At 41.6% G+C, this 23,404-nt stretch overlaps 1 protein-coding gene across 1 annotated transcript; it reads left to right on the forward strand.

Moving 5' to 3' along the window:
* The first annotated feature begins 332 nt into the window (after positions 1-332).
* On the forward strand, positions 333-22,896 carry spats2 (spermatogenesis associated serine rich 2). The gene is given in 14 exon segments (XM_083768968.1): positions 333-432; positions 3,985-4,268; positions 5,532-5,611; positions 6,619-6,727; positions 8,016-8,065; positions 9,273-9,501; positions 10,837-10,883; positions 10,886-11,024; positions 11,294-11,429; positions 12,416-12,474; positions 15,368-15,477; positions 16,909-17,011; positions 18,019-18,164; positions 21,261-22,896. Coding segments are annotated over 13 exon segments (1,587 nt in total). The 5' UTR covers positions 333-432; positions 3,985-4,243; the 3' UTR covers positions 21,615-22,896.
* Positions 22,897-23,404: the final 508 nt, after the last annotated feature.

Genomic DNA, 23,404 nt, shown 5'->3' on the forward strand with positions numbered 1-23,404 from the left:
ATATTGAATATAAATAGGAATACAATAAAGGTGTAAACAGAGCTATAAAAAGCATTGTGCATTTTCTGCCGGCCCGGGTACAGGGTAGTGGGTACACACATGGATTCAGGTGGCATTCCATTTGATCTCTCTCCTTCATTTCACCTTCATAACTGTCAAAACACCCCCAAAATACGAGTGAGAAACGAGGTGATAGCAATAAATCACAAAAAGGCGTATTCAAAACAAAATTATAATTTATAATCATGAAAAACAATTAATACAACTCCTGCCTGCAGCAGAGAAGTATTCTAGAACCATTAAAAAGCGGGGGTTTTGCTGTCAGACCTGGCAACCCGTGATGTGTCTGCTGAGGAAAATATTGCAGAGACGTTTTAACGTCAGAACATCACAGCCTGAGAGAGAAGACGCTGCTGCAGCTCTGGCTCACAGGTAAAACACTGCTTTGCTTTAGCACGGAGCATCAGAAATATCCAAGGCAAACGCATTTTATTGCTTGGTAGCTCACAAAGCCAAAGTTAGCTCGTAACGTTAGTTAGCCGCGTTGCTAGCGTTACATTGAATAATAAGAAGCGTTTAGCCAGTTTGCTGCTATGCTAGTAGCTGATGCTGCGCAGAGTAGATTTTCGGAAAAATGTCTTGTGCGTGGTGAAATAACATAGTTGCTGCCGTGGTTGTTGTTTTGAAAATCATGTGTACAAGTCTAAATCCTACAAAATGGTGGTCATTGTCAGTCATTTTAGTGAGAAAACGTTTAGCAAGCAGCAAAACCCCCAGCCTCAAGAGCTGCAGCCAAAATTATGCGAATGGGCTGCCTATGGGAATGAAAGACGAAGCCCTTGGTTCCCTTTTACCAGGGTGTCTTGCAGGTCCTGGAACAGTCTCAAAACTGTATGGAGGCCATCACATCTCTTTAATGCATTTAATTGCATTCACATTTAAATGTTTAGAATAGATCTGAAGTTATGCGACAGAGATCTTAAAATCTGTTGATGGACTGTATCCCAAGTTCGACCCACCAGGGCACACTTAACTTGTATTCTCCCTAATTTTCCATTCATGTTTATTTCACTGGTGAAATTGGTCTTATACTAATTAATATCATCAATCCCTATCAGAATCGATCGTAATGCATCTTAACTTTAAGTTGTGGCGTTAGGTGGCAACTGGTTTTGTATCTTATGTACTATGTAGTACATCGTACATGATCATCTTACTTGGGCTTTGCCTTAGTTTAATGAAACACAACATTGGACCTAGTTCCCCGTAAAATACTGTAATACAATACATTACATTAGCTAAGCCTGGTGGCGTGAAGGATCCAGCAACATCATTACTTTGGTTTGATTTTAGATTTTTTTTTGTGTCATGGAAAATGGAGAGCAAAATGTGAAATGCATAGCAGGATGCTGCAACTCGGTCAGACTCTAATAGGATGACAATAATGATAACATCAACAACAATCATGATGATAATATTAAACATTAACACAACACATTCTCAATTCATTGAATGCACAGGATCACAATGAAAAAGAAGCCCATTGTATAATCGTACCACTGTAGGCTACTATTAGCAAACTGTTAAAGTATTAAAGCAATCAATCTTCTAGAAAGAAATGTGAATTTCCTGAATGTTGGTGAATAAATTATCTGCATTCCTTGTATCTGCATTTAGAATTATTGTAAATAGTCTAGTATTAATAACCACTTGAACCTATACGTCATAACGATAGACATCTATTCTAAAGTAATGATAAGCCTTCAAAGAAGTATGTGTATGCTATATTTAGTCAAGTGACGTACCATAGGTTTTCAGACTAGTTATGTCATTCAGGACAGTGGAACTCCTCTCCCATTTCTGTCAACTAGACATTTTACATCTGTTTAATTTGCTGTCTTCAAATGTCCTTGTATGGTAGCAGTTTGTGTTATCAAGTCAACATCAAGTGCACTAAGTGTTCTTGAAGATTTGAGCACCATCCCTCTTGATAAACATAATAATGTGTCCGAGTCATTGCATGATTACCCCGTCCAGTGTCACTTGTTGACTGTGCTTTATGTGCGCTTGACGTCTACAAAGGTGTGGTGTGGTTGGTGGCACGTAATACAGGACTGTGGCATGTGAACACATAATGACGGGGGTGTGGATTTACAAAGTTTACGTTTCCTTTTCCCAAGCTCCTGGTTTAGAAAGAGAAACCTGGTTTGCTTAACAGTAGCCTTGAAGGCAAGCGCTGAGGGGACGAGAAGGGCCGTAATTAAATCTGATTTGGACAAAGCAGCTGTTGGCAGTAAAAGCTGAGCACACAAACAGAATTTGTAGGGTGGATTCGGTGGAAGATTGTCGTGTTGTATCATGTGAATTTGTGCTGCTATTATGATCAAAGAAGGCAGCCCTTTCCTTCATATTGGTATGACAACAGCAAGGTTGTTCTGTCGATCTCCAAATCGCTCAAATTCATATATGTAGGCTAAATTGGGACAATGGGATGTAACTTACAGGTTACAGCCTGTTGTAACTAACTAGTGTAACAAATGATTAGATTGCAACCGTTCAAATTCTCTCAGTCTTCACCACTCCACTGCCCCCTTTCCTAGATATCGTTTTGCAGGTTTGATGGCATAGAAATATGTAAGATGTAATCTTATAGATGCAGTGTCATGGTTCTGGCACTTTCTGTTTTGCATTAATCTTAAAACTTCTAGACCAGACCAGACCACCCAATGTGGTAAAAAGTGTGAGGATCTCTACCTGTGTGGGCGCATCAGTGTCTCAGGGGTAGAGTGGCCGGTAGAGCCACCAGTTTGATCCCGGGTAGGTGTCCTTGAACAAGACGCTGAACCCCTAATTGCTCCCGATGTGCAGGTTGGTGCCTTGCATGGCTTCCTCCGCCATCTGTGTAGGAAATGGGTGAATGTAATGCACTATGTATGTAAAGCACCTTGGATAAAGGCGCTATATAAATATATAGGGCTATAACCCTAACCGAGTGACTTGATCATATTTAGTAGGGAATTGGCCTATATAGCACTCCAACTATAAGCTTAATTCATACTTTCTAACTGTAAATTATTTCAAATTCTTTATTATGAATGTCAAATGTGGTGAAGTAGTACTAAATTAATCAATTTAGTACTCAAGAACTTACTAATGGCATTTTAAAGTGTTTCTAGGATGTCAAATCCTGTTGAGCCCAGTGAGGAATTTCCCAGTCATAAAATGTCCTGGTTGATTCACCATGTGAGCTCAGTGGAACTTCAGTGCCTACCAATTAGACCCTGTCATAAATGCCCATTACACCGTTAGACCACATCATCAATGCCCACAACCATATCAGACCCGGCCATCAATCAAAGATGTTACAATGTACTAATGGAGGCCAACTTACTTTGAAATGTGTTGTGTGATAAAAGGCAATATTGAGTGCAGACTTTCCACAATGGTGCGCCAGGAAGACTTAATTTATTGAAGTATGTTTTTCATTCTGTTTTATGCCAAAGAAAATGGATGTTTGTGGATGTGCATCTTTATCATTTTAACGTTTTGAAATAAAAATGGAAAAAGAACCACCGCTCATCCGCTGAAAAAACTTAAGAGGTGCTGGAGCCACAAAGGGAACATGAGAAAAAATAAAGGGAAGCTCCGCACACTCAGATCTGCGCACAATCAATGTATTCATTGCTAAATATATACATTGTGCGCAGATCTGAGTGTGCGGAGCTTCCCTTAAAAAATAAAAAATGACTACTGTAAAATACTTGCTTAAATTGCTTATGCTTATTATAGATTAGAACCGTTATACCTACATTAATATAAAACCTAAGACCCTTGTATAATCTCTCATTTTATTTGCTATTTTCTTTTATTAATTATCAATATAGTAAAAATTTAAACTTTGGTATAACATTTATCCAGAGGTGAAATATTGTGATCGCTACTTCATAGGCTACATTTGTGTCTGCTCTTGCACTCTTCCCCCAGAATTGGATCAACTTTGTGTAGAACTGAGAAGAGAAGTTGAATCGTAGCCTGGAGAGGAGACCTGATCTCCCAACCTTCTCTTGCCAGCTGTCGGCCACGCTTGGCCTCCAGTCGAAGAGAAGACGACCAACTCCAACCATCCTGCCTCTTTATCTGAGTAAACAGAATACCTGAAGGGCTATTTATCATTCTTGACTTGAGAATCTATACAACAAACCATTTATTGGTTAACGTAGTGTGGAGTAAGAGTTTTCCCAACATGGCCAAGAAAAACAGCCACAATGGTATGTATTTTCTGCATCAGGATTATTAAAATGTACTATGTTTGATTTTTGTACAGTCACGACTCACTAGTACTACAGTGTATTTTTAGCCACTAAGTATCAAATATTTGCTGACAGGCCAGCAGGCAAGAAGAGACCTAATTCCCAAGTAGTTCATATCCTTAAGTCATTTCACATGCGTACGTGTGTGTAAACGTGGCTTCGCAGGCGGATGAGCTAATGTCCTGGCCCAAAAGATTGTGGAGTAATGTGTAATCGTAATACATTCATGCATCATTCTAGATGAACCACATTTACAATAACTCCATGTTTACTATTAGTTAACCTCTTCTCTACTCTTTAATTTCAGTTACAGTAGGTTTTCCTTTTTCTTCATTATTGATTGTCCTGCAATGATCTGTTTTGGTCATGCATGCCACTTGTTCTATTGTGGCTGTAACTCGGCGGCTTCTAATCTCATTGACACGAGTTTGAATGTACTTATAATTTCATTTTTCTGATGCATAAAGCCTATAATGGCAGAGTTGTTATATATTATTAACGTTACACTATTGGTCATTATTACCCATTCAAATGTGATAGAGATGAGGCCTATGATAAAGGCGTTTTTATTAGCCACTTAAGCCCTACACTTCGAAAAAATGTTGTGAGCTTGTAGTTGTAGATCAGCTATACATTTTAATATCGAATCGCAATATAATAAAAAATTGCAATATAAATGGAATCGGCACCCTAGATATCGTTTCGAATCGGGACGTAAGTGGGTCATCCCAGCCCTACCACCCAGAGGCCACCTGTAAACAAATTACTTATTTCCATGTTTCTTAATCTCAGCCCATACTCTGCCCCAATCTCAGCCCCCCACTTACACTGCATCATTACCGGGTACTCTCTTTCCTGAACTCAACATAATGTTTTAGCAAATATTGCAAGGGGCTGTGGCTGTGCAAAGGCCACTTTTAGGTTAATTGCGTCTTGGTCTTGACTAATAAAGTTTGGTTGGAACTGGAAGTGATATCATACTAAACAATTCATATGCATGTTCTGCTTTTTTAGTGTATGGGGTCACCTTATGTAAAACATTTGTGATAGCAGGTTTAGCCATTAGAAATCGATTCTATCCAGGAACCCGCCAGCCCAGAACATATCTTGGAATAATGGCTGACACAGCTCTTTTGTTTAGCAAATGGCACCACAGTGGTTTGCAAATCCAACAGAAGCCAAACAGAAAATAAAGCATGGCTTTCTGTCCCTTTTCCCTAGACACTGCTGGGGTGGTGTTCGACACTCACTCAAAAATGGTCATGTCCCAGGGGGGGACGTTTGAAAGAATGAAGGAGAAGGTAAGAATTTATTGTATTTCTAAACATTGACATACACAGTAAATAGTCTTAATTTAGAGTAGAGCCTATTTGTCTACATGACTACAGTATTTGTTCACAAAAGGTTTGAGGTCGGGGCGGAGGACATTTGATCAGAGCTTTTCATCAACTTCAGCTGAACAGCAAAACAACATGGAAACATGGAAACACAAGGAGCACATTTGAAGCACATTCCTAGGTGGTTTGAAATTAAATAGAAAAGTAACCCTTCTACAAGCTGTGTTTGTAGATCGGCTATTTTCGGTGTGCCAAGCTGTCATACAACAGTGTAAATTGAGCATTACATGTCTTTACGTTAACACAACATCTAGCGCACATAATTTAACAATGTCTGAATACACAAATCCGATCTGATCCCTTGCAAATAACAGTGTGGACGGTCGGTTCCTAAAATCAGATTTGAGAAACAAAAAGCCTAAGAATCTCTAACATTTTGAGCACATCAGAACATCTGCAGCTCCAATGGTTTAGATTAAGATAGAGCCATGTTTAAATTACCTGTAATTTAAATAAGGGCGTTGGCGTGGTCATTTTCAGGTATTTCTCACACTCATATTGGCCAAGAACAGTTGAGATATTCTCTGCTAAATGAAGTGCATGCATGTTTTAGCCAGGTCCTATACTATCTCTGGAGTTAAATGAATGCTGAGGATTTTACAGTGCAGTACGGTGGTGTCGCTTGCCAAAAAGGACAGATGTGTTCATGTTGGCGAGCGGCACCTTCAGAGTATAAATTAAACGTAACGTTGGCTAATTCCAGTTTGTCATAAATCTACCTCTGGGATCTCGGTAGCGCTCATAAATTGTCCCACATGTCAGATATGGTATCATGTTCAATACTCATTTAGTACTCAATACTCATTGAGTACTCGATACTCATCGAGTGTAATTTGAGATAATTCTGTAGCAGTGATATTGATGCTGAACCTGTTCCTCTTACTTTTGATTTGTTTATTTGTTTGTTACAGATCAGCGCTGTCAGGGCCGTCGTTCCCAACAAAAGCAACAATGAGATCGTCCTGGTGTTGCAGCATTTTGAGAACAGCGTTGACAAAGCTGTCCAAGCTTTCTTAGAAGGTATGGATGACACAACCTGACCTGAAGGTTTGACTGCTTGGCCTACACAGAACAAACCAAAGATTGTCGTGCTAGCTGTGGAAGCAGTATCTCATGTTTTAACTGTATATCGTTGCTGTATGGCAGAAACCTTGCATCTCCATATTTCTTACAACTTTTAATGTTTTCTTTTTGTAAATTAATGACCCACGACATCATACACAAGTGAAGTAGTGAAAATAGCAGATCTACAAGCTCACAACACGTCTCAATGCTATTGTCACTAGTACCTTTTCATATATATATTTTAAAATCATAATAAAAACGCAGCAAAGATATGTAGGTAAATCACCTCGCATCCTCTTATGTTGCGGCTCCGTGAGATGTATCTCTGTCTATCAGTCGCTAATCTCGCAAACCGCTAAACCAATCAGTGCCTACAATGGAAGTCAATGGGGTTATCAGGCTGAATCCTTGCCCAAATGTTGCATACAACAGTGGTTCTCAACCTTTTCAGGCCATGACCCCCCCCCCCCCCCCCCCCCCCCCCTTCCCCCCCAAATAATCATTTGATCTGGGGACCCGCAAAATAATATTTTAACTGCCTTTTGAAATATTAAATATATAATGGTGTTACTTAAAAGTGTTACATAATAGAATTAGCAAGGTAACTACCCTAAGGTAACAACTGCTAGGTAACTACACAGGGGTAACAACGGTTGGGTCATAACCCCAATGGAACAACGTTTAACCACTTCAACGTTGGCGTCCTTATTCTAGGCCTTTCATAATAGGTGAGTAGGGGGGGTCAACGAAGCATAGGTTTTGAGTTGAGTGGTTCATTGTGGTTTACTTTAAACACGATTTGACATTCTCTTGCATTGGTGCGATCTACCTCATTGGACTTCTTCCAGAAACACATTTAGCAGTATTCTCTTAAGGAGCAGCAGTGCAATCAGACCTGCGTTGTCACCATGCAGTCTGTTATTACTGCAGCTCTCCGAGACGCATGCCTTCGTTCATAGTTGCTGTGGCTTGCGTCACTGGTCGGATACAATACAATGAAGTGTTGGTTCAGTGCCGGTGGGTTAATTTTAGAACAAGAATGATGCCTGCCTCCGTCACAACTATGTTTGTCCCTTTATTTACATAGTTACAGTAAACTACACCTCATGGCTAATTGGATAGTGAGAGAGGGCTTCCAAAGCGTTTATGTCATGTGCAATAAAAGTACAAGAACCTGGATACACACTACAAATATGTAATCTGTCTTTGAGTGAGTTCGTCTTTGTTTTCCTTTCTTCTCCAGGCAGTGCAGTTGAGATCCTGAAGGAATGGAATGTTACCGGTAAAAAGAAGGTAATGCAACGTCCAACTACTTCTTTATTTATGATCTGTGGTTGAATCTCACCCACATTGTTCTACTGTTTGACATTCTTTTCATGTTTAAAGTCACCTGTGCTCCGTGCTGTCTTCATTGGATGGCTGAACCTATGTTTTGGCAACACTGTTGAACCAACAGTTGGTATAGATCAGTGATTCTCAACCTTTTTAATTTCAAGGACCCCCATTTTGATGTAGTGTACATTAGCCCACAGACCCCCATTTGATAACCTTTTGTTGTAAATCTCTGTGGTCCCAATATACACTGTAATAGAGCCTGTCTGCAAATTAGACTGAGGAGAAATTGAATCGTGTCAAACCAGAAACGGGATAGTTAAAGTTCATATCCAAGCTAAGACACAGGATCTGAATGTCTCAATAGGGGAGCAGCGAAACCAAATACAGCCACCCTATTGTATAAGTTATATTTTATTAACATACTTTAACGTACAAAAAAGAAAAAAATCATACACAAATGGAACAACCAAATGGATGCTTATGGGTGCAATTGGTTCCAATTGTACACTCTTAGTTATATCCCCATAAGGTCCCATCATCGTATTCGTCTTGAGTATATTCCTCTGAAGTGCCATGTCTGATGACAACAACACAGGTCATGTGCCCCCTCCCTTGTAGTGGGCCGGGTCATCATCACGCATGCTGTACAGCTTGTAAAGACTTCCTGGTAGCAAGCAAGGACTGACTAAAGAGGACGGGACGCGAAGACCGTAAGGGCGCCGCCATGTTGCTCACATGGTGCTCCATGGAAGGAAAGAAACATGCGCAATGGGCTATATGCAGCCAACACTTCCTCGTTCAGCTTCCTTGGTCTCAACTGCGTTTCTTTCCTTCCATGGAGCACCATGTGAGCAACATGGCGGCGCCCTTACGGTCTTTGCGTCCCGTCCTCTTTAGACAGTCCTTGGTAGCAAGCTCTTGGGTTTCCTGCATCCTACGTCCTCGGTGATGCTTCCTACAGTGCAGTATGTCCTTCGAGCAAGCATAAGATTTTTGACACGCGTAGCAAAAAATGGGCGATCAACTTCCTGTAGGAGTTAGGATGTAGGAGATGGACAGACAGATCAGAATAGAGAACCAGTGGTATAGATGCCAATCCCCGCCCCCCCAAAAAAACCAAAGTGTTTAATCAAAGATGTTTGAGTTTATTTGTTGACCATTTCAGCCTAAGAAGAAGAAGAAGCCCAAGCTCCAGGCGGACCCCACCCCCACCCCCCCGCCAGAGGAGGCCCAGCCCGAAGAGGAGAAGGAGGAGGAGGAGGTGAACGGTTTCCACGCAAACGGAGAGTCGGTGTTGGACGGAGAGTCACTGGACTCTCTGAGCGAACAGTTGGACTCTGTCTCTCTGGATGCGGCCGAGCTGGACTTTGAACCCGCCACTTCCGAAACTACAGGTGATGATACCTCCCCGCTGGGGATCTGAGCGTCTTTCTGCTTGAGCATGACATTTTGTCTTTGTTCAATATTAATATCCCAATTATTTTGGATAATTATATTAATATCCCAATTATTTTGGATAATTAGTGTAACGGCAACTAAATTCAATATCCCATCCCTTTCCCTTGCTTGCCACCGTAAAGTGAGTGATCCTACACAGATGCAAACAACGATGTCCAATCGATATTCCCGCTGTTGTTAATTTATTAAAGCACTGTGCTTTTATCCTATACAGCAAAACGTCTGTCGGGGAGAAACCTCATATGTTAAACTGTTCAGGATTCAAATAAAAAAATAGTATAAGTAGCAGATTGACGGCCTGGGCCATGGCTCAATGGTCCAGGCACCTTGGCTGGTAATCCAGTCTGGCAGTGTGCCGCGGGTTCAACTCACGATCCCGACGGCCTTTACTGCATGTCTCTCCCCCCCCCCCCCCCATCTCTCTCCCCATTTCCTGTCAGCCTACTGTCTGTCCCTCCATAATTGTTTTTTAAATAAAGGCGAAAGCCACAAAAACTAAAAAAAGTAGCATATTGACAAGCTCAAAAGAAGCTTGTGGATCTGCTGCTTTTGATGCTTTTGTGTGACATTGTAGTTAGTAGGATCAAGTAGGGCGTTAAATTACAACAAAACAACACAAAGTTAGAATATAGAGATAAGAGGTTACAAAAAGTAACGTACTGTTCCAGAAAACCTTTGTTGTTTTTCTCTCTTTGGTTTCTTCTTGATTCTCAGTTTCTGTCCATCTTTGTTTGGCATCTGGTAAGAACAGTGTGTGCTCCCCTCTGCCTGTGCCCAGCCCCACACTAATTGGTGCACCTGTGCTCCCTGTGTAGACAACCTATGCTGTGTGTATGTAATGCCCGCCAGCAAGTGTCTATAGTATAATAACATGCCAACAACAAAACATACATTAATAGCTCCTACAATTAGGTTATGTCACTGAAGCGTACTATATATGAATTGAATTGCAAAAAAATGCAATTCATCATATATGAGATTCTCTTGAAACATGCCTGTATTCGTATAAATCCAAAAATTGGGCAAACAAAACGTCTCTTAATCTGATTTAGCTTCCTCTGATTTTGACCTTTCTCTGTGCAAAGGCTTTTTTTTTCTTAAAGAATAATGCCTTTAATGGGGGTGAAGCTTAATTCAATGTTCACACAATGGTGTCGCAAACGGTCATATTAATGGCTTAATTTATACTCGTACAACAGCTGATCCTGATACCTTAGATGAACGCACAGTTTGCATGCTAAATGTTCTATTGTCGTGGGTCTTCCTTGCAGCTGCAGAGGCAGAAAGTCCCAGCAGCAGCATCGCCCCCCGACCTCCACCACTCCCCAAGGAGGGAGAAATCACCAGGGTTCCAGAGGAGGTGGCAAGAACAGACACAGAGCAGGCTCCAACTCCTCCTCCTCCTCTTTGCTCACTACTGACAGCAGCCAACACACAACATCTGGAAATAAGAAGATGGGTGAGATGCCTGTCCTCCTCTAGTCCATAGCGTTGGAGAGCTCTCTCTAAGACCTGTTTTATTTGCTATAAAATATATCTCTGGGCTCTGTACTACTATATTATGTCCGCTCCTTTTTTCACTCTACAACACACTGCAAGCCACATCTTCATCGAAATATTCACTTAATATGACATGCCCAGAATTGGGGAGATGTGCAGTATTTTGTGTGGTTAACTCGGAACTGTCAGTGTTTAGTCATGAAGTTTGTGGGTTCTTTGCCTCCTCAGCGTCCAACATCGACCGCTCTGTGAAGGACCTGCAGAGATGTGCCGTCTCATTAACTCGCTACAGGATAGTGGTTAAAGATGAGATGGACACCTCCATCAAGAGGATGAAGCAGACGTTTGCGGAACTGCAGAACTGGTACATTGTTCCTTTTCCAAACGCTCAGTGTGTCATTAATTACCTCGTCGTGTGTCAAATTCAGTTAATCGCATAATTGTCTATTGTCATATTTGTCAATCATCTGTTAGTCAATCAATCTCTTCATAATCTGACAATCCCCTAATTGTCTGTCTATCACCTTATAGTGTGTCAAGAACCCGTAGTCTGTCAATCACCTACAAGTCCGGCAATCCCCCGACAATCTGTCGATCACCCCATAATCTGTCGATCACCTAACAGCCAGGTTCGGTTCTATAGCACACTTGGAGTTACAGACCCATAAGGGTCCATTTGGACCACTGGTGGTCCCCGGACCCCATGAGTGGAAACGGTGGCCTGCACCCTCCCACATGACCAATTGTATGGGTCAGCAGGGACTCAGACTAATCTGTTGCTGGTGATTGACAGGCTATCAGACTCTGGGGCTGACATGACCTGGGTTGTTCCTCTCATATTATCTCCTCCGTGTTCCATAGTGTTTGTACTGTAGTGTTTTTAGTTTACCTAAGCAGTCTCGGAAAAGTGGTTTTAAAGGTTCCAATGTCCATCAGTGAATCAAAGTGCATTTTGCTTACCTTTGCTCAACATGACAACATTATGCTAGAGTGTTGCACGTCTTATGAAACAGTAGAACCCGCCCTATGGTTAGAGTTTTACTGCGTGGAATGAAAGTGTATCACGTATAACCTGCTCATTAAGTGAAACCACTTTTACAAATTCACTTATACCATGAATTTGACCAGTATCCCCCAGGGCTCTGCTCCTTTTCCCCCTCTACACAAAGTCTCTTTGAACAAAAATAGCTGTTCTACAAGCTTGTAGATCTGCTAATTTTGACAATGTTTGCCGCAGAACAGTGAAGCCAGGGTTTAAATGGTTAATATCTGGGATCCAGTCTGACTGCAAGTGCAAAAAATTTCTTATCCTTGGAAAGTAAAAAGTATTTTTTTTCTCTCTCTCCCCAGTTTAATGGACAGAGAAGTAAACCTGATGGGAGAAATGGACAAAGTCAAAGCGGACGCCAGTGAGTACATCGCTCTTTGTATTTGCTCTCAACTCAAATGCTGTGTGACTGACGTATATTATATACATGCACGTACACGCCACACCATGCCTGTGGGCCCCAACACCCGACACGTTGAGGAAATGTTAGAAACTATTACAATCAGAGTTGCTGTTTGCTGAATCTGAGCACAGTTACTGTAAGAGGTTGTCAAACAGCTAAAACAAGCCATCTGCAAATATGTAAGCGGTGCCCCTCAGGGCCTTTCTATACCTAGAGAGAGAGAGAGAGAGTGTGTGTGTGTGTGTATTGAAAAATAGACAAGGACCAGACAATTTTCCTGGTCCTTATAAACTCTTTAATAGTTAAAAAATATTACATTAGGGTTGATGTTTTGCCAATTCATGCCGACAATAGCTGATCTACAAACTCACAACTTGTGATGAGCTTGTAGAGCGACAATTTTCAGCGTGTGACAACGACAAAAAAGGTAAACATGGCATTCCTAAAATTGCTGTCCTAAAATGTTGATGTCCACATGAGTATAGCTGTGTGTGTGTGTGTGTGTGTGTGTGTGTGTGTAACATGACAGAGCAAGAGTGCATATTTCCAGAAGTAGGCCATTGTGGGTTCTTGTGTCCTCTGCAGTGTAGGGTTGTTGTGCGTTCTGGGTGAATAGTGTCAGGTGTCGGGGGAACCTCAATGCTGCCTTTGTGTCAGGTGTGTTCAGGGACTGGTGGTTGGGGGGGGGGGTGGGGGTGCTCCACTACTTGCTTTGACATTACAAAACCCGACATTCCTCCAAATTTACCTAGCTGCTTCTTCCCACTAATCTCTTCCTCTGTTGTAGATCTGTGTCAGTGTGGCTGTTTCCCTGCTTGGTGTTGTCGTTGTAGATCTGTGTCAGAGTGGCTGTTTCCCACACAATCAGAAAAGCCGACGTGTGTTTTATCCGTTTGTCCTCCTGTGGTCAAATAATGTTCAGAATTAATAGATAGCCAAATGTTTGGGTCCAATGCCGATCCTGAATTTGGAGAGTCATGGACCTAGATTTCAGAGAGGATTTGATTGATATTTTGTACAAAATCTTACTACATTTTGATTTAAACACTTAAGCTCCTATTTAAAAAAATATATATCTAAAATTGCCAAACTCAATGCAGTCTGTTGCGAGATTTCAAAAATGTTTGTCAATGTCCAGTTGGCTGCATAACTGCCAATACCAAGTAATGGCTCAGGCTGATATATTTCTGTCAGACCGATTATCCTACAACGTACAGTCCTCAGTTAATTTAAAACCATACTGTGTAACTTTTTATACCAGTTTCTGCCCCTAGACTCCTAGACTTCATGGGATGTGCAGAAAACACAAGCTGTGAACAGATGCTATAATGACCATGTCGTAGCTAGCAGGTGTTGCCAAAAATCACTTCAAAAGCACACAGTGCAAAGAACACAGTATGACTTTAACTCTGAAGAATGCACAAATCTCATGGACCAATACTTTTACTGTGTAATAATCTAGAGGTCATAAAATCCTGACATCACAGTACCGATGAAGGCCATGCTGTTATTAGATCGCTTTTTTAAGCTTTCTATTCAAGTTTTTTTTTTTTAAACTAAACTTTCAATCTATGTTGTCATATTTTATGACGTTATCATAAACCACTTGTGCAAAGGTGGGAAGGCAGTGGCTCAGGAGGTAGACGGGCCGTCTTGGAATCCAAAGGTTCCAAGTTCGATCCTCGACTCCTCCTGGCTGTGTCAAAGTGTCCTTCAGCAAGAACCCCCAATTGCTTCCGATGAGCAGGTTGGTGCCCTGCTTCCTCTACTGTCAATATGTGAATGTGTGTATAAATAGGTGAATGTGAAGTACGTTGTAAAGGGATAATGAAGGGTCGGCAAGATTAGAAAGATGCAGTCCATTGACTCCATTCACTGAATAGCATAAACTAGCATTGCACATTTAAACCACATGCCGATTAGCCCTATGCCTTCATGTTGATGGGTAAATGCTAATATTTTTGTTTCAGAGTTGAGATATAGGGCGCGTTCGGAAATGCGCCCTGAACGCACTGGTGTGCTCTCTTATCGTTCGTTTATTCAGTGCACTCAGTGCGTTGTCGTTCGAAAATCCAGTGCGCTGCGCACCGGGTGTGCCGAGTGCACGCACTGAGCAACCCTACCCTCAGGGTAGGGTTGCTCAGTGTGAATGGTGTGTTGTAACTGGTCGTTCGTAAATAAGGCACACTGAACGCACTCTGTGACGTCACCGCCCACCACACTCAACAAACTGACCACATTCCCGGTGCGCATAGCCGAATGCGCCCATAGTATGTGTAATTGCTGCAGTGGAACTTTGTGTTTAGGCTAATTATTTCGGATAGTTTATTACTAGACATAATTTGATGGTTTGCTAGATAATCCATTAGGAATTCCACCCGGTGAAATATGGAACATTAAAGAAGCTGAGTTTCAACAAGCTGTAGAATTCTGAATTCCTAATAGTCTATACACTACAGTAGTGTGTGTGTGTGTGTGCCTGCGTATGTGCGTGTGGCTAAATAACCAGAATTTAAGTGATTTTGAAAAGATAGCCTGCATTCCTGATCACTGTTGTGTCACACCCAAAGACTACTTTACGGTGCCAAGATACCAAAACTCTGTAGCCTTCTGCAGGGTTCTGGAGATCTGAACCACATACTCTCACAGTCTGAGTCTGTAAAAGGTCACATTTCGCGATTGCATTTCAGTAGTTCACGGGTAAACAACACGCATGCATCAATTACCTGGAGTCCAAAGCCAGCATCGACTGTAACATAACAAAAATATAGTGACTCCCGCACTATTGTTCCCAGTAAATTATTGATTGACCGCATTGTGTGAGTCACTATCTTTTTCAACTTTATTTCAGTGGCCATTTTGGATGGTCGTCATAAGAAGGCAGAGGAACTGCGCCGATTGACGGACCAGTCGGCCTCCATGTCAGAGGACCAGTTGAGTGAACTGCGCGCTGACATCAAGGTAAATGCATACGCAGATCAGTGGGGCGCCCCAGTTGCTCACTCGGTTGCAGGAATGTGATATATGGACAATCTATTAAAATTGACACTATAATTTTGTCATCGATTAGAAATAACACATTTTGAGCTTTTAGACAATTTGTCTAAAACAAGACTTAAGTGATGACAACACTTACGCCATATCCCAGACGATATCTAGTTTCATATCGCAATACTGATATAATTCATCAATATATTGCCCTACCTGGTAGGGCACAGCCGGCCCAGGTTCCGGGGACAGATCTTATTATAATCTAGTTCTCAAAGTTGGGTCCTTGAGGGGGTTCCCAGCATAATGAATGACAGACAGTAGGAACCAAGTGGACCCGGATTAATTTGTACATAAAAGTAAAATGAGATTGTTACCAATTAAGTCACATAGCAGTCTGTTTAGGCCAGAGGATCAGTGTAGTTGGCTAAGGTCCTCCATGCTGCTTTTTATTATAAGGTAACATCCGGCCACTGGTGTACTGTAAATGTTATTGTAGTACTTTGTACTGTACGTGTGTACACAGTGAAATGTTTACCTACAGTATGTATTTGGATGTATACCAGATCTATACTAGATCCGCTTGTATTTACCATTTCCCTTAACACCAAATATCTTGGCTGAGCGTTTAGCATAGTTTAGAACACAGAATGTTCACCCCAGAATAGGGACACTAGGGTTATTGGATGTAATATGTCATATCATGTTAAAGTATTCAAACAAATATATGGTTACACTTGTACACAAAAACATACATGATGAAACTCGATAAGATCAATTATTCTGTTCATGATATTTAAAGATTACAAACTAAGTTCAGATGCTCCCTGATCGGCCTGTTCCCTTTGCTATAAACAATATCTAATGTCTTCTCATTCCTTAATTTCTGTCTTTCGCTGTGTCACTGAAAGGGGGAAATTAGCTTTGTTTTTGATAAACACAATGTATGTGCTATGTAAAATGCACACATCTGAAGTGGAAATTGGCTCCCTCTGCTGATGACTGTTGGTACTGCAATGCTATAGTGCTATTTAAATCAGGTGTGAGCAACCTGTTCACAAGATCAGTTTTTGCGAGACTGGCGAGATCAAAGTTCCAGACAGTGAAAACCACCTAAATTGAATAATACAAGCATAGAATAAGTCAATGTAGTAATAACAATCATCCAAATATGAATAATAAACGTTAAATTTTGACTATCGGAGGAGAAAAGTGTTATGCCCATAATGGGGAATAAACTCCCCCCTTGCGGTAAGGACTCTCTCCCCATTTTCCCCCACAGTCTGAAAGCGCCTCACCCCATACTGGGCTACTCTCTCCTTGTATCACCTCTGAATGTAATGCACAATCTGTATTGCACAGCGTTTCACCCAACTTGTCACTGATCATGTCTTTATTTTTCAGCACTTTGTGAGTGAACGTAAATATGACGAGGACCTTGGGAAAGCCCTGAGATTCACGTTTGAGATTGAACCGCTGAAGTCCAACATTATAGGGTTTGGATCAGGTACAGTAGCTCCGTCTCCTTGATTAAATATGAATTGATCATAATTTGTAGGAAGAAGCTGTGTATGTTTTCTGGATTGTCTGGCCTGAGAGTTAATAGTATATCATTGCTGTTGAGTGGAAACCTTGTATGTCCAAAACAAGAGAGGAGAAAAAACACACAAAAAATAACCTGTGTTGGTGTGTTCCAATGGATCCGACACATTATTCAGTCACAAGCTCTTCTTTAATACTTTATATTGGGTTCAATATTTAGAAAACCTGCAGACAGACTTAAATTGGTTTAAATATTTGCCTATTTTGGGCATGTTTATATAATGTAGGTGACCAGTCTGAACACTTTTTCAAAAGTTTTCAAATCAATTGTGGATGTCATGTCATACAGTGTATGAATTGTGGATCTCATATCATACAGTGCATGGGTTTTCAACAGGTGGTCTGTGAAGGTGTTGCATGTGGTCCCTGACCATGCATTTAGTAATGTAGGAAAGTGAAGATTCGTATTTGAATTTATTGTATTGACCACAAGTTGAGAAACAATGCAGTAAATGCGGTGTCAAATTATGTCGATGTCGTCAGTTACTGGGAAGTCTGATGTCAAGAACTTCCACAGAACAGTGAGTTAGAATCACAAGGGAAACCATACCGGATTGCCTGGTTGAGTCACCAATATAAAGAAATGTGCCCATAATCAACCGCAAGTGTCTGCTTACTCATAGAGTAAGTTACAATGAACAGCAACATGAGTTTAATATGGAAGGTTCATTTCTTTCCCCAACACCACGACGGTATCACCCCTCCCAACACAACAATGGTCCCTAGGTTAATTCTCAATCAGGGTGGTGGTCCCCAGGTTAATTCTCAGTCAGGGTAGTGGTCCCTGGTTCATTCTCAGTCAGGGTGGTGTTCCCAAGGTTCATTCTCAGTCAGGGTGGTGGTCCCTGGTTCATAATCAATTGTGGATGTCATGGCATACAGTGTATGAATTGTGGTTGTCATGTCATACAGTGTACCACCCACGGACGGGCTACTCCACCCGCTCTCGCTGCAGCTCCACTTCCTCGTCCGTCACCAGTCCACCGTTGGTGGAAGCACCTGCACCTCCATCCCAGCCTCAACCCTCCAGCGAGCACCGCCCTCCACCCGCCAAACAGGTTATTGTTTTCATCATCTATTACAGTGAAAGTCCAGGAGCACAGCCCCGACTAGTAAGCTGTCATCCATAGATTTTAACCATTAGTCATGTGCACTAATGCAGTGCTAGTAGAGTGGCCTGGTCTATACGCATGCTGTGCATTTGTAAGTAATCCCCTCATTTTGTAAACTGTGTAGAAGGCACATATGTTTTTATTTCTACAATTGAATTCTGTTCATTTTCTGTTTTAACGCCTCATTAAGTTATTAATAATTATTATTATTATTAAACCTTTATTATTAAACTTATCAAAAGCTGGCATCCCTATTCTGGGCATAACATAGGCTGAAAAGTACCACAAAATGTAAATGTTTTTTGTAAGAATCACACTTGTGTGAAGTGAGGGCGCTTTTATTGTCATGACATAGATTGTCATAATTTAGAAATAGAGGAATGGAAGCGCTGCAGGGATCTGTTAGTGGCTCTTAGATGGGTGCTCTTTGGTGATACAGGTAAAACCATATAGACAAAAGGTATCCTTCCTCCAAGTAGTACTGCTTGTCAAAATGTGAATTGCAGACTTAAATAGTTTATTTGATGATGAGCAAGGCAAATAAATAACAGGACCGTACGCGTTTCGACCAAAAGGTCTTCGTCAGGGTCTATCTGCCAGCTTGGCTGATTAGTCACCCTTAAATACAACCAGGTGGTGGGTGTGATCCAATCATATCATTACATCGTTATTATTTCATTGTCATATAAATTATTTCATTTTAGTTACATTATTGTGTTGTATATATATATCATGTTGATTACATCAAAAGATGTTCAATAAATCAAAAAATAACACCCAAAGTGACCAGCACCAAGTGAAAAGAAAAAGACAATTAATGGGAAAAACAAAGGGAAAAATATAAAGTAAATATTTACATTTAGATAGTAACCCAAATCTCAAAAAAAAAAAAAAATATATATATATATATATATATATTATCAGGAAAGGCAGGAAATCAACTTCATCATTAACCGTCTTCCTGCCATTGCCGAAGCCCTTCGGCAATTGAAGCATTAATTTGATATTAACGCTTGCTGCCATTGCCGAAGCCCTTCGGCAATTGCTCTTTTATAGTGCTTATGATTGATCAAGCCATAATGCTACTCACGTTAGCCGGTTAGCTAGCACTGTTGTTAGCACTGCACTGGATCGTTCATATTAATTCACCGTCGCCATAAGAATCCATTCTATCCGTTTCTTTCAATCGCCTGTATCTCCTATTCCTTGTCCCAGATGGCATTTTTGGTCAAAACAGCGTTTCTTTGACGGCACGAGCCGACGTTGTGGAGTGCTAAAATGTACCGGCATGATTCGATCATGTAAACAAAGGTTGTCTTGGCAACGTAAAGCTGGCAGGGATAAGCTCACTTCCGGTTGAGGCAAAATGTGGCTTTTCAAAATAAGAGCTCAAATAAAAAAAATGCTGGCATGAATTAGGTCCTAATTTCTCAATAAATGGCAGCAGTAAAAGGGTTAAGGCCAGGAAACGTTGTGGCTTTTAGAGTAACTATCCAAAATGTTTCTCTTTGGAGCAGTTTGTTAAGTCTGTCACCACCTCTGATGTCGCTTTGAATAGCTTCTATTGCTGTAGCTTTCAGAGAGGAGGGGCTCCCGTGCCCTTTTTCGTGATAGTGGACAGCCATCAGGTAGTTTGGGTTGTTTGTGCGAATAGCCGTTTTGTGTTCTCCTAGCCTGTCTTTGAATCTGCTTTTGGTTCTGCCTATATAGAAACAACCACAGGGACATTCGAGGCGATAAACAATGAAGGTTGTGTTACAATTTGCAAAATGGTTGATTTTGTATATATGGTTAGTGTACACATCAATGAATGCATTTGTTTTAGGAATATTGTCACAGTGGGTACAATGACCACATGGAAAATTTCTGAAGCCAACTAGATTTAGGTGGTAAATGACTGCGCATTAGCTTATTCTGTAGCGTGGGCGCCCTCTTGTTGATAAAGGTGGGTGGTGCAGAGAAGATCTCCTTCATACCTGGGTCGCTGTGTAGCAGACTCCAGTTGCGCTTAATGATGTTGTGAATATGAGCCGACTGTTTGCTGAACGTGGATGTGAAATAAACATTCTTTTTGAATGGGCGTTTCTGTTTGGAACTCAAGAGGCTCTTTCTGTCCATCGCTTTTACCTTGAGGAGTGAGGAGAGTTTCCAACTCGGTGTGTTTGTAGCCACGCTCAATAAATCGGTTTTTCATGTCAACGGCTTTGGAGGAGAAGTCATTTTCTTGATTACATATGCGTCTGAGACGCTGAAATTGGCCGAAGGGGATATTTTTAATGAGGTGAGAAGGATGAAAGCTGTCGCCGTGTAGAATAGTGTTACGATCCGTGTCCTTTCTGAATATGGTTGTGTGTAGCTCCCCCAAAGGTGTTTTTGTGATTTTCAGGTCCAGGAAATTGATTTCAGTCTGACTGTGTTCTATGGACAGTTCTATGCTGTCACTGGTAGTGTTGAGATAGTTATGGAACTGTATAAGATCTTGTAGATCACCGTTATAGAATGAAATCAAATCGTCAAATGTATAGTCCGTACCAGATGATATTGTCCCGGTGGGGGTTGGAGGGGCCATGGATGTGTTTATCCTCCCAGTGTCCAAGGTATAGACGGGTGTAGTTGGGAGCAAAGCTTGCCCCCATGGCAGTGCCTCGTTTCTGCCTGAATAGCTTTTCCTGGAAGACAAATACATTGTTGTTTAGAGTCCATTCGATTAGAGTCATAATGAATTGATTCGGTGGCTCTTCGTCTGTCCTCAGCTGGAGGGAATGTTTCACAGCAGTGAAACAGCAGTGACATCCATAGTGACCATAAATGCATAGATTGTCATAAATCACATTCCGTGCTCAGCCAATCAAATCACCTCGATTTTGGTACACAAACACACAAAGCTGACCATAGGAGGGCCCTCAGAAACAAAACTAGAGCTTTTATGTACATATATTTTTGCTATTCATCTTTATTTTATTTTATGTGTCTCTAGTTTGAAAATAAAGGGTGTCATCGATGATGATAAATAACTATGATAAATCACGCCTACCTCCTCAGATTTTCCAAGGGAACCGACGCACCTTCCAGGGCCAGGGCTATCACTCCGGTGGCGGCGGCCATCGCTACAACGGCGGCTCCTCCTACCATGACAGGAACCCCAACCGCTCCCATTACCGCGGCTACCACGGCAACGGGAGCAGCAACAGTAGCGCTGGTGGTGGTCCGGGGGGCGACGGCGGCCCAGCCTCCTCCCAGTACGCCAACAGCAACTCCAGAGGTCCCCAGAATCCGTCTTCTACTTCCTCCTCCTCTTCTACGTCCTCCTACAACAATCGCCAAGACCGCTCCTCCTCCTCCGCCGCTTCCAATGGGCTCCCCCAGAGGCCCCCGCGGGCGGCGCACTGCCCTTGACCCCGGCATCCCCCACCACCATCACCACCCACTAACCCCCTCCCCTCGCCCGCACACCCCCCGTCCTCCTACTAACTCCTTTCAATGAAGAATAGAAAATACGAGTTTACATATTTTTGTCAGTTTGAGCTGTAGTGCCACCTCTGCATCGAAAAAAAAAAAAAACCTGTTCATCCTTCAAACTTGAAAAGTTCTCGTTATTATTATTATTATTATTCTCTTATAATAAAGTGTAGCTTCTTTTTGGCATAAGCTGATTAGATGCTACTTTTGTATCATTCCATCGTCGTCGTTTCGATAACCCTGCTTTTGTCCTATAGCGATCTCGTTGCTGCGCGATCTCTGACGTTCCATTCCTCGTCACTTCCCAGAAAACGGTTAACAATTCACACTGGGAAATCCTGAGTGTTAATTTAAACCACTTTATCACGCTGGCGTCCCTTTATTGGACATGTCATTGTTGTAGAAAATTGTAAAAAGTGTTCAAAAGAGTGTGCAAATGTACAGGTCCATTTGGTTATATTTGTACGTCTCGAATTTACAAATGCTTTAATTAACACTGAGGATTGTACTGCTGACATAATTACTTCCAATCAACTTAAGTATGAATCTCTTAGTAGTCTTTACCGCTGTGGCGCATCATCTCGATGCATGACCCCAATCACTTTCATTTGTTAGCATAAACCGATTTAATTTAAGTTCTTTAGCCTTAGAAAGTACATTGGAAGTGCATTCTTAGTAGTAGCATCAAAGGGGAGCTTTTTGTTGCCGATAGAACAGACTTTCAGTCAACACTACAGATGGTCTTGTCTTTTAGAGTAAAAGACAAATGTATCAAATATCAAACTGTGATTCAGAGATTGTGTAAAATATCTTTACGATAATTTACAAATAGCTTCAGTGATTCCCATGCTCTTGGCCAACGGGTTAAATTTTATGTTGGCAATTGTTCCGTCTCATTCTTTATTGTAATTGGATACTTAATAGTTAGCTCGTTGCCTTTTTGCTAACGTCACAGTTGTCGAGGCTGACGAGAAAGCGATGTTTAACCTGTCCATGAGTTGTCATTTGGACAGACTGGACTTTTGCCACGTGGGATTTATTTTTCGTTTTTTATTTTTTATCTTTTGCCATTTGTGTTTGATTTGCACACACACAAACGGCATATAAACGAAAAGCTCGCCTTTAAAGCCTAATTTATAATACGTCATACGACGGCGTCGCTTACGCCAGGGCTCCACTGGGCACGTCTGCGGCGCGTCTGCGTCGCGTCTCCGTCAGCGTCGGGAATGTGCCCTTTTAATCAATGGAGGGTAGCTCCACTGCCCGCGTTGCGTCGCGTCTCCGTCACCATAAAATTGAACCGGTTCGTTTTTTGACGCACGCACGCGTGACGCACGCGTGACGCAACGCGCCCAGTGGAGCCCTGGCGTTAGTCACAGAGCAACTTCACCTTTGCCTTTCTGGGAACACAGATGGCGGTGTAACACGGTACTCGTAGAGCAGGGCGTTTGTGCACGCTGCAGAGAAGGTACCGATGAGTAGAAACTTAACCACAAACTCTGTCGTCCCTATTATGGGTCGAACATTCCCAGAAAATAGCTCTATATACTTAACAAAGTATATAGGATTTAAATGGTTAAGATTTTATGTGTTCTCTTACTTTAATTCAAATCTATTAAAAAAAAGTCAAACTGATCCAATCAAATTGATGCTTTTGTCAAACTGGTTTGACAGTCTTTTCTATTAGCTGTCAAGTCTTGATGCGTGGCGATTTGTAGTTGGGGCTG

Source organism: Protomyctophum parallelum (genome assembly GCF_964188405.1).
Source record: "Protomyctophum parallelum genome assembly, chromosome: 7".
NCBI lineage: Eukaryota > Metazoa > Chordata > Actinopteri > Myctophiformes > Myctophidae > Protomyctophum > Protomyctophum parallelum.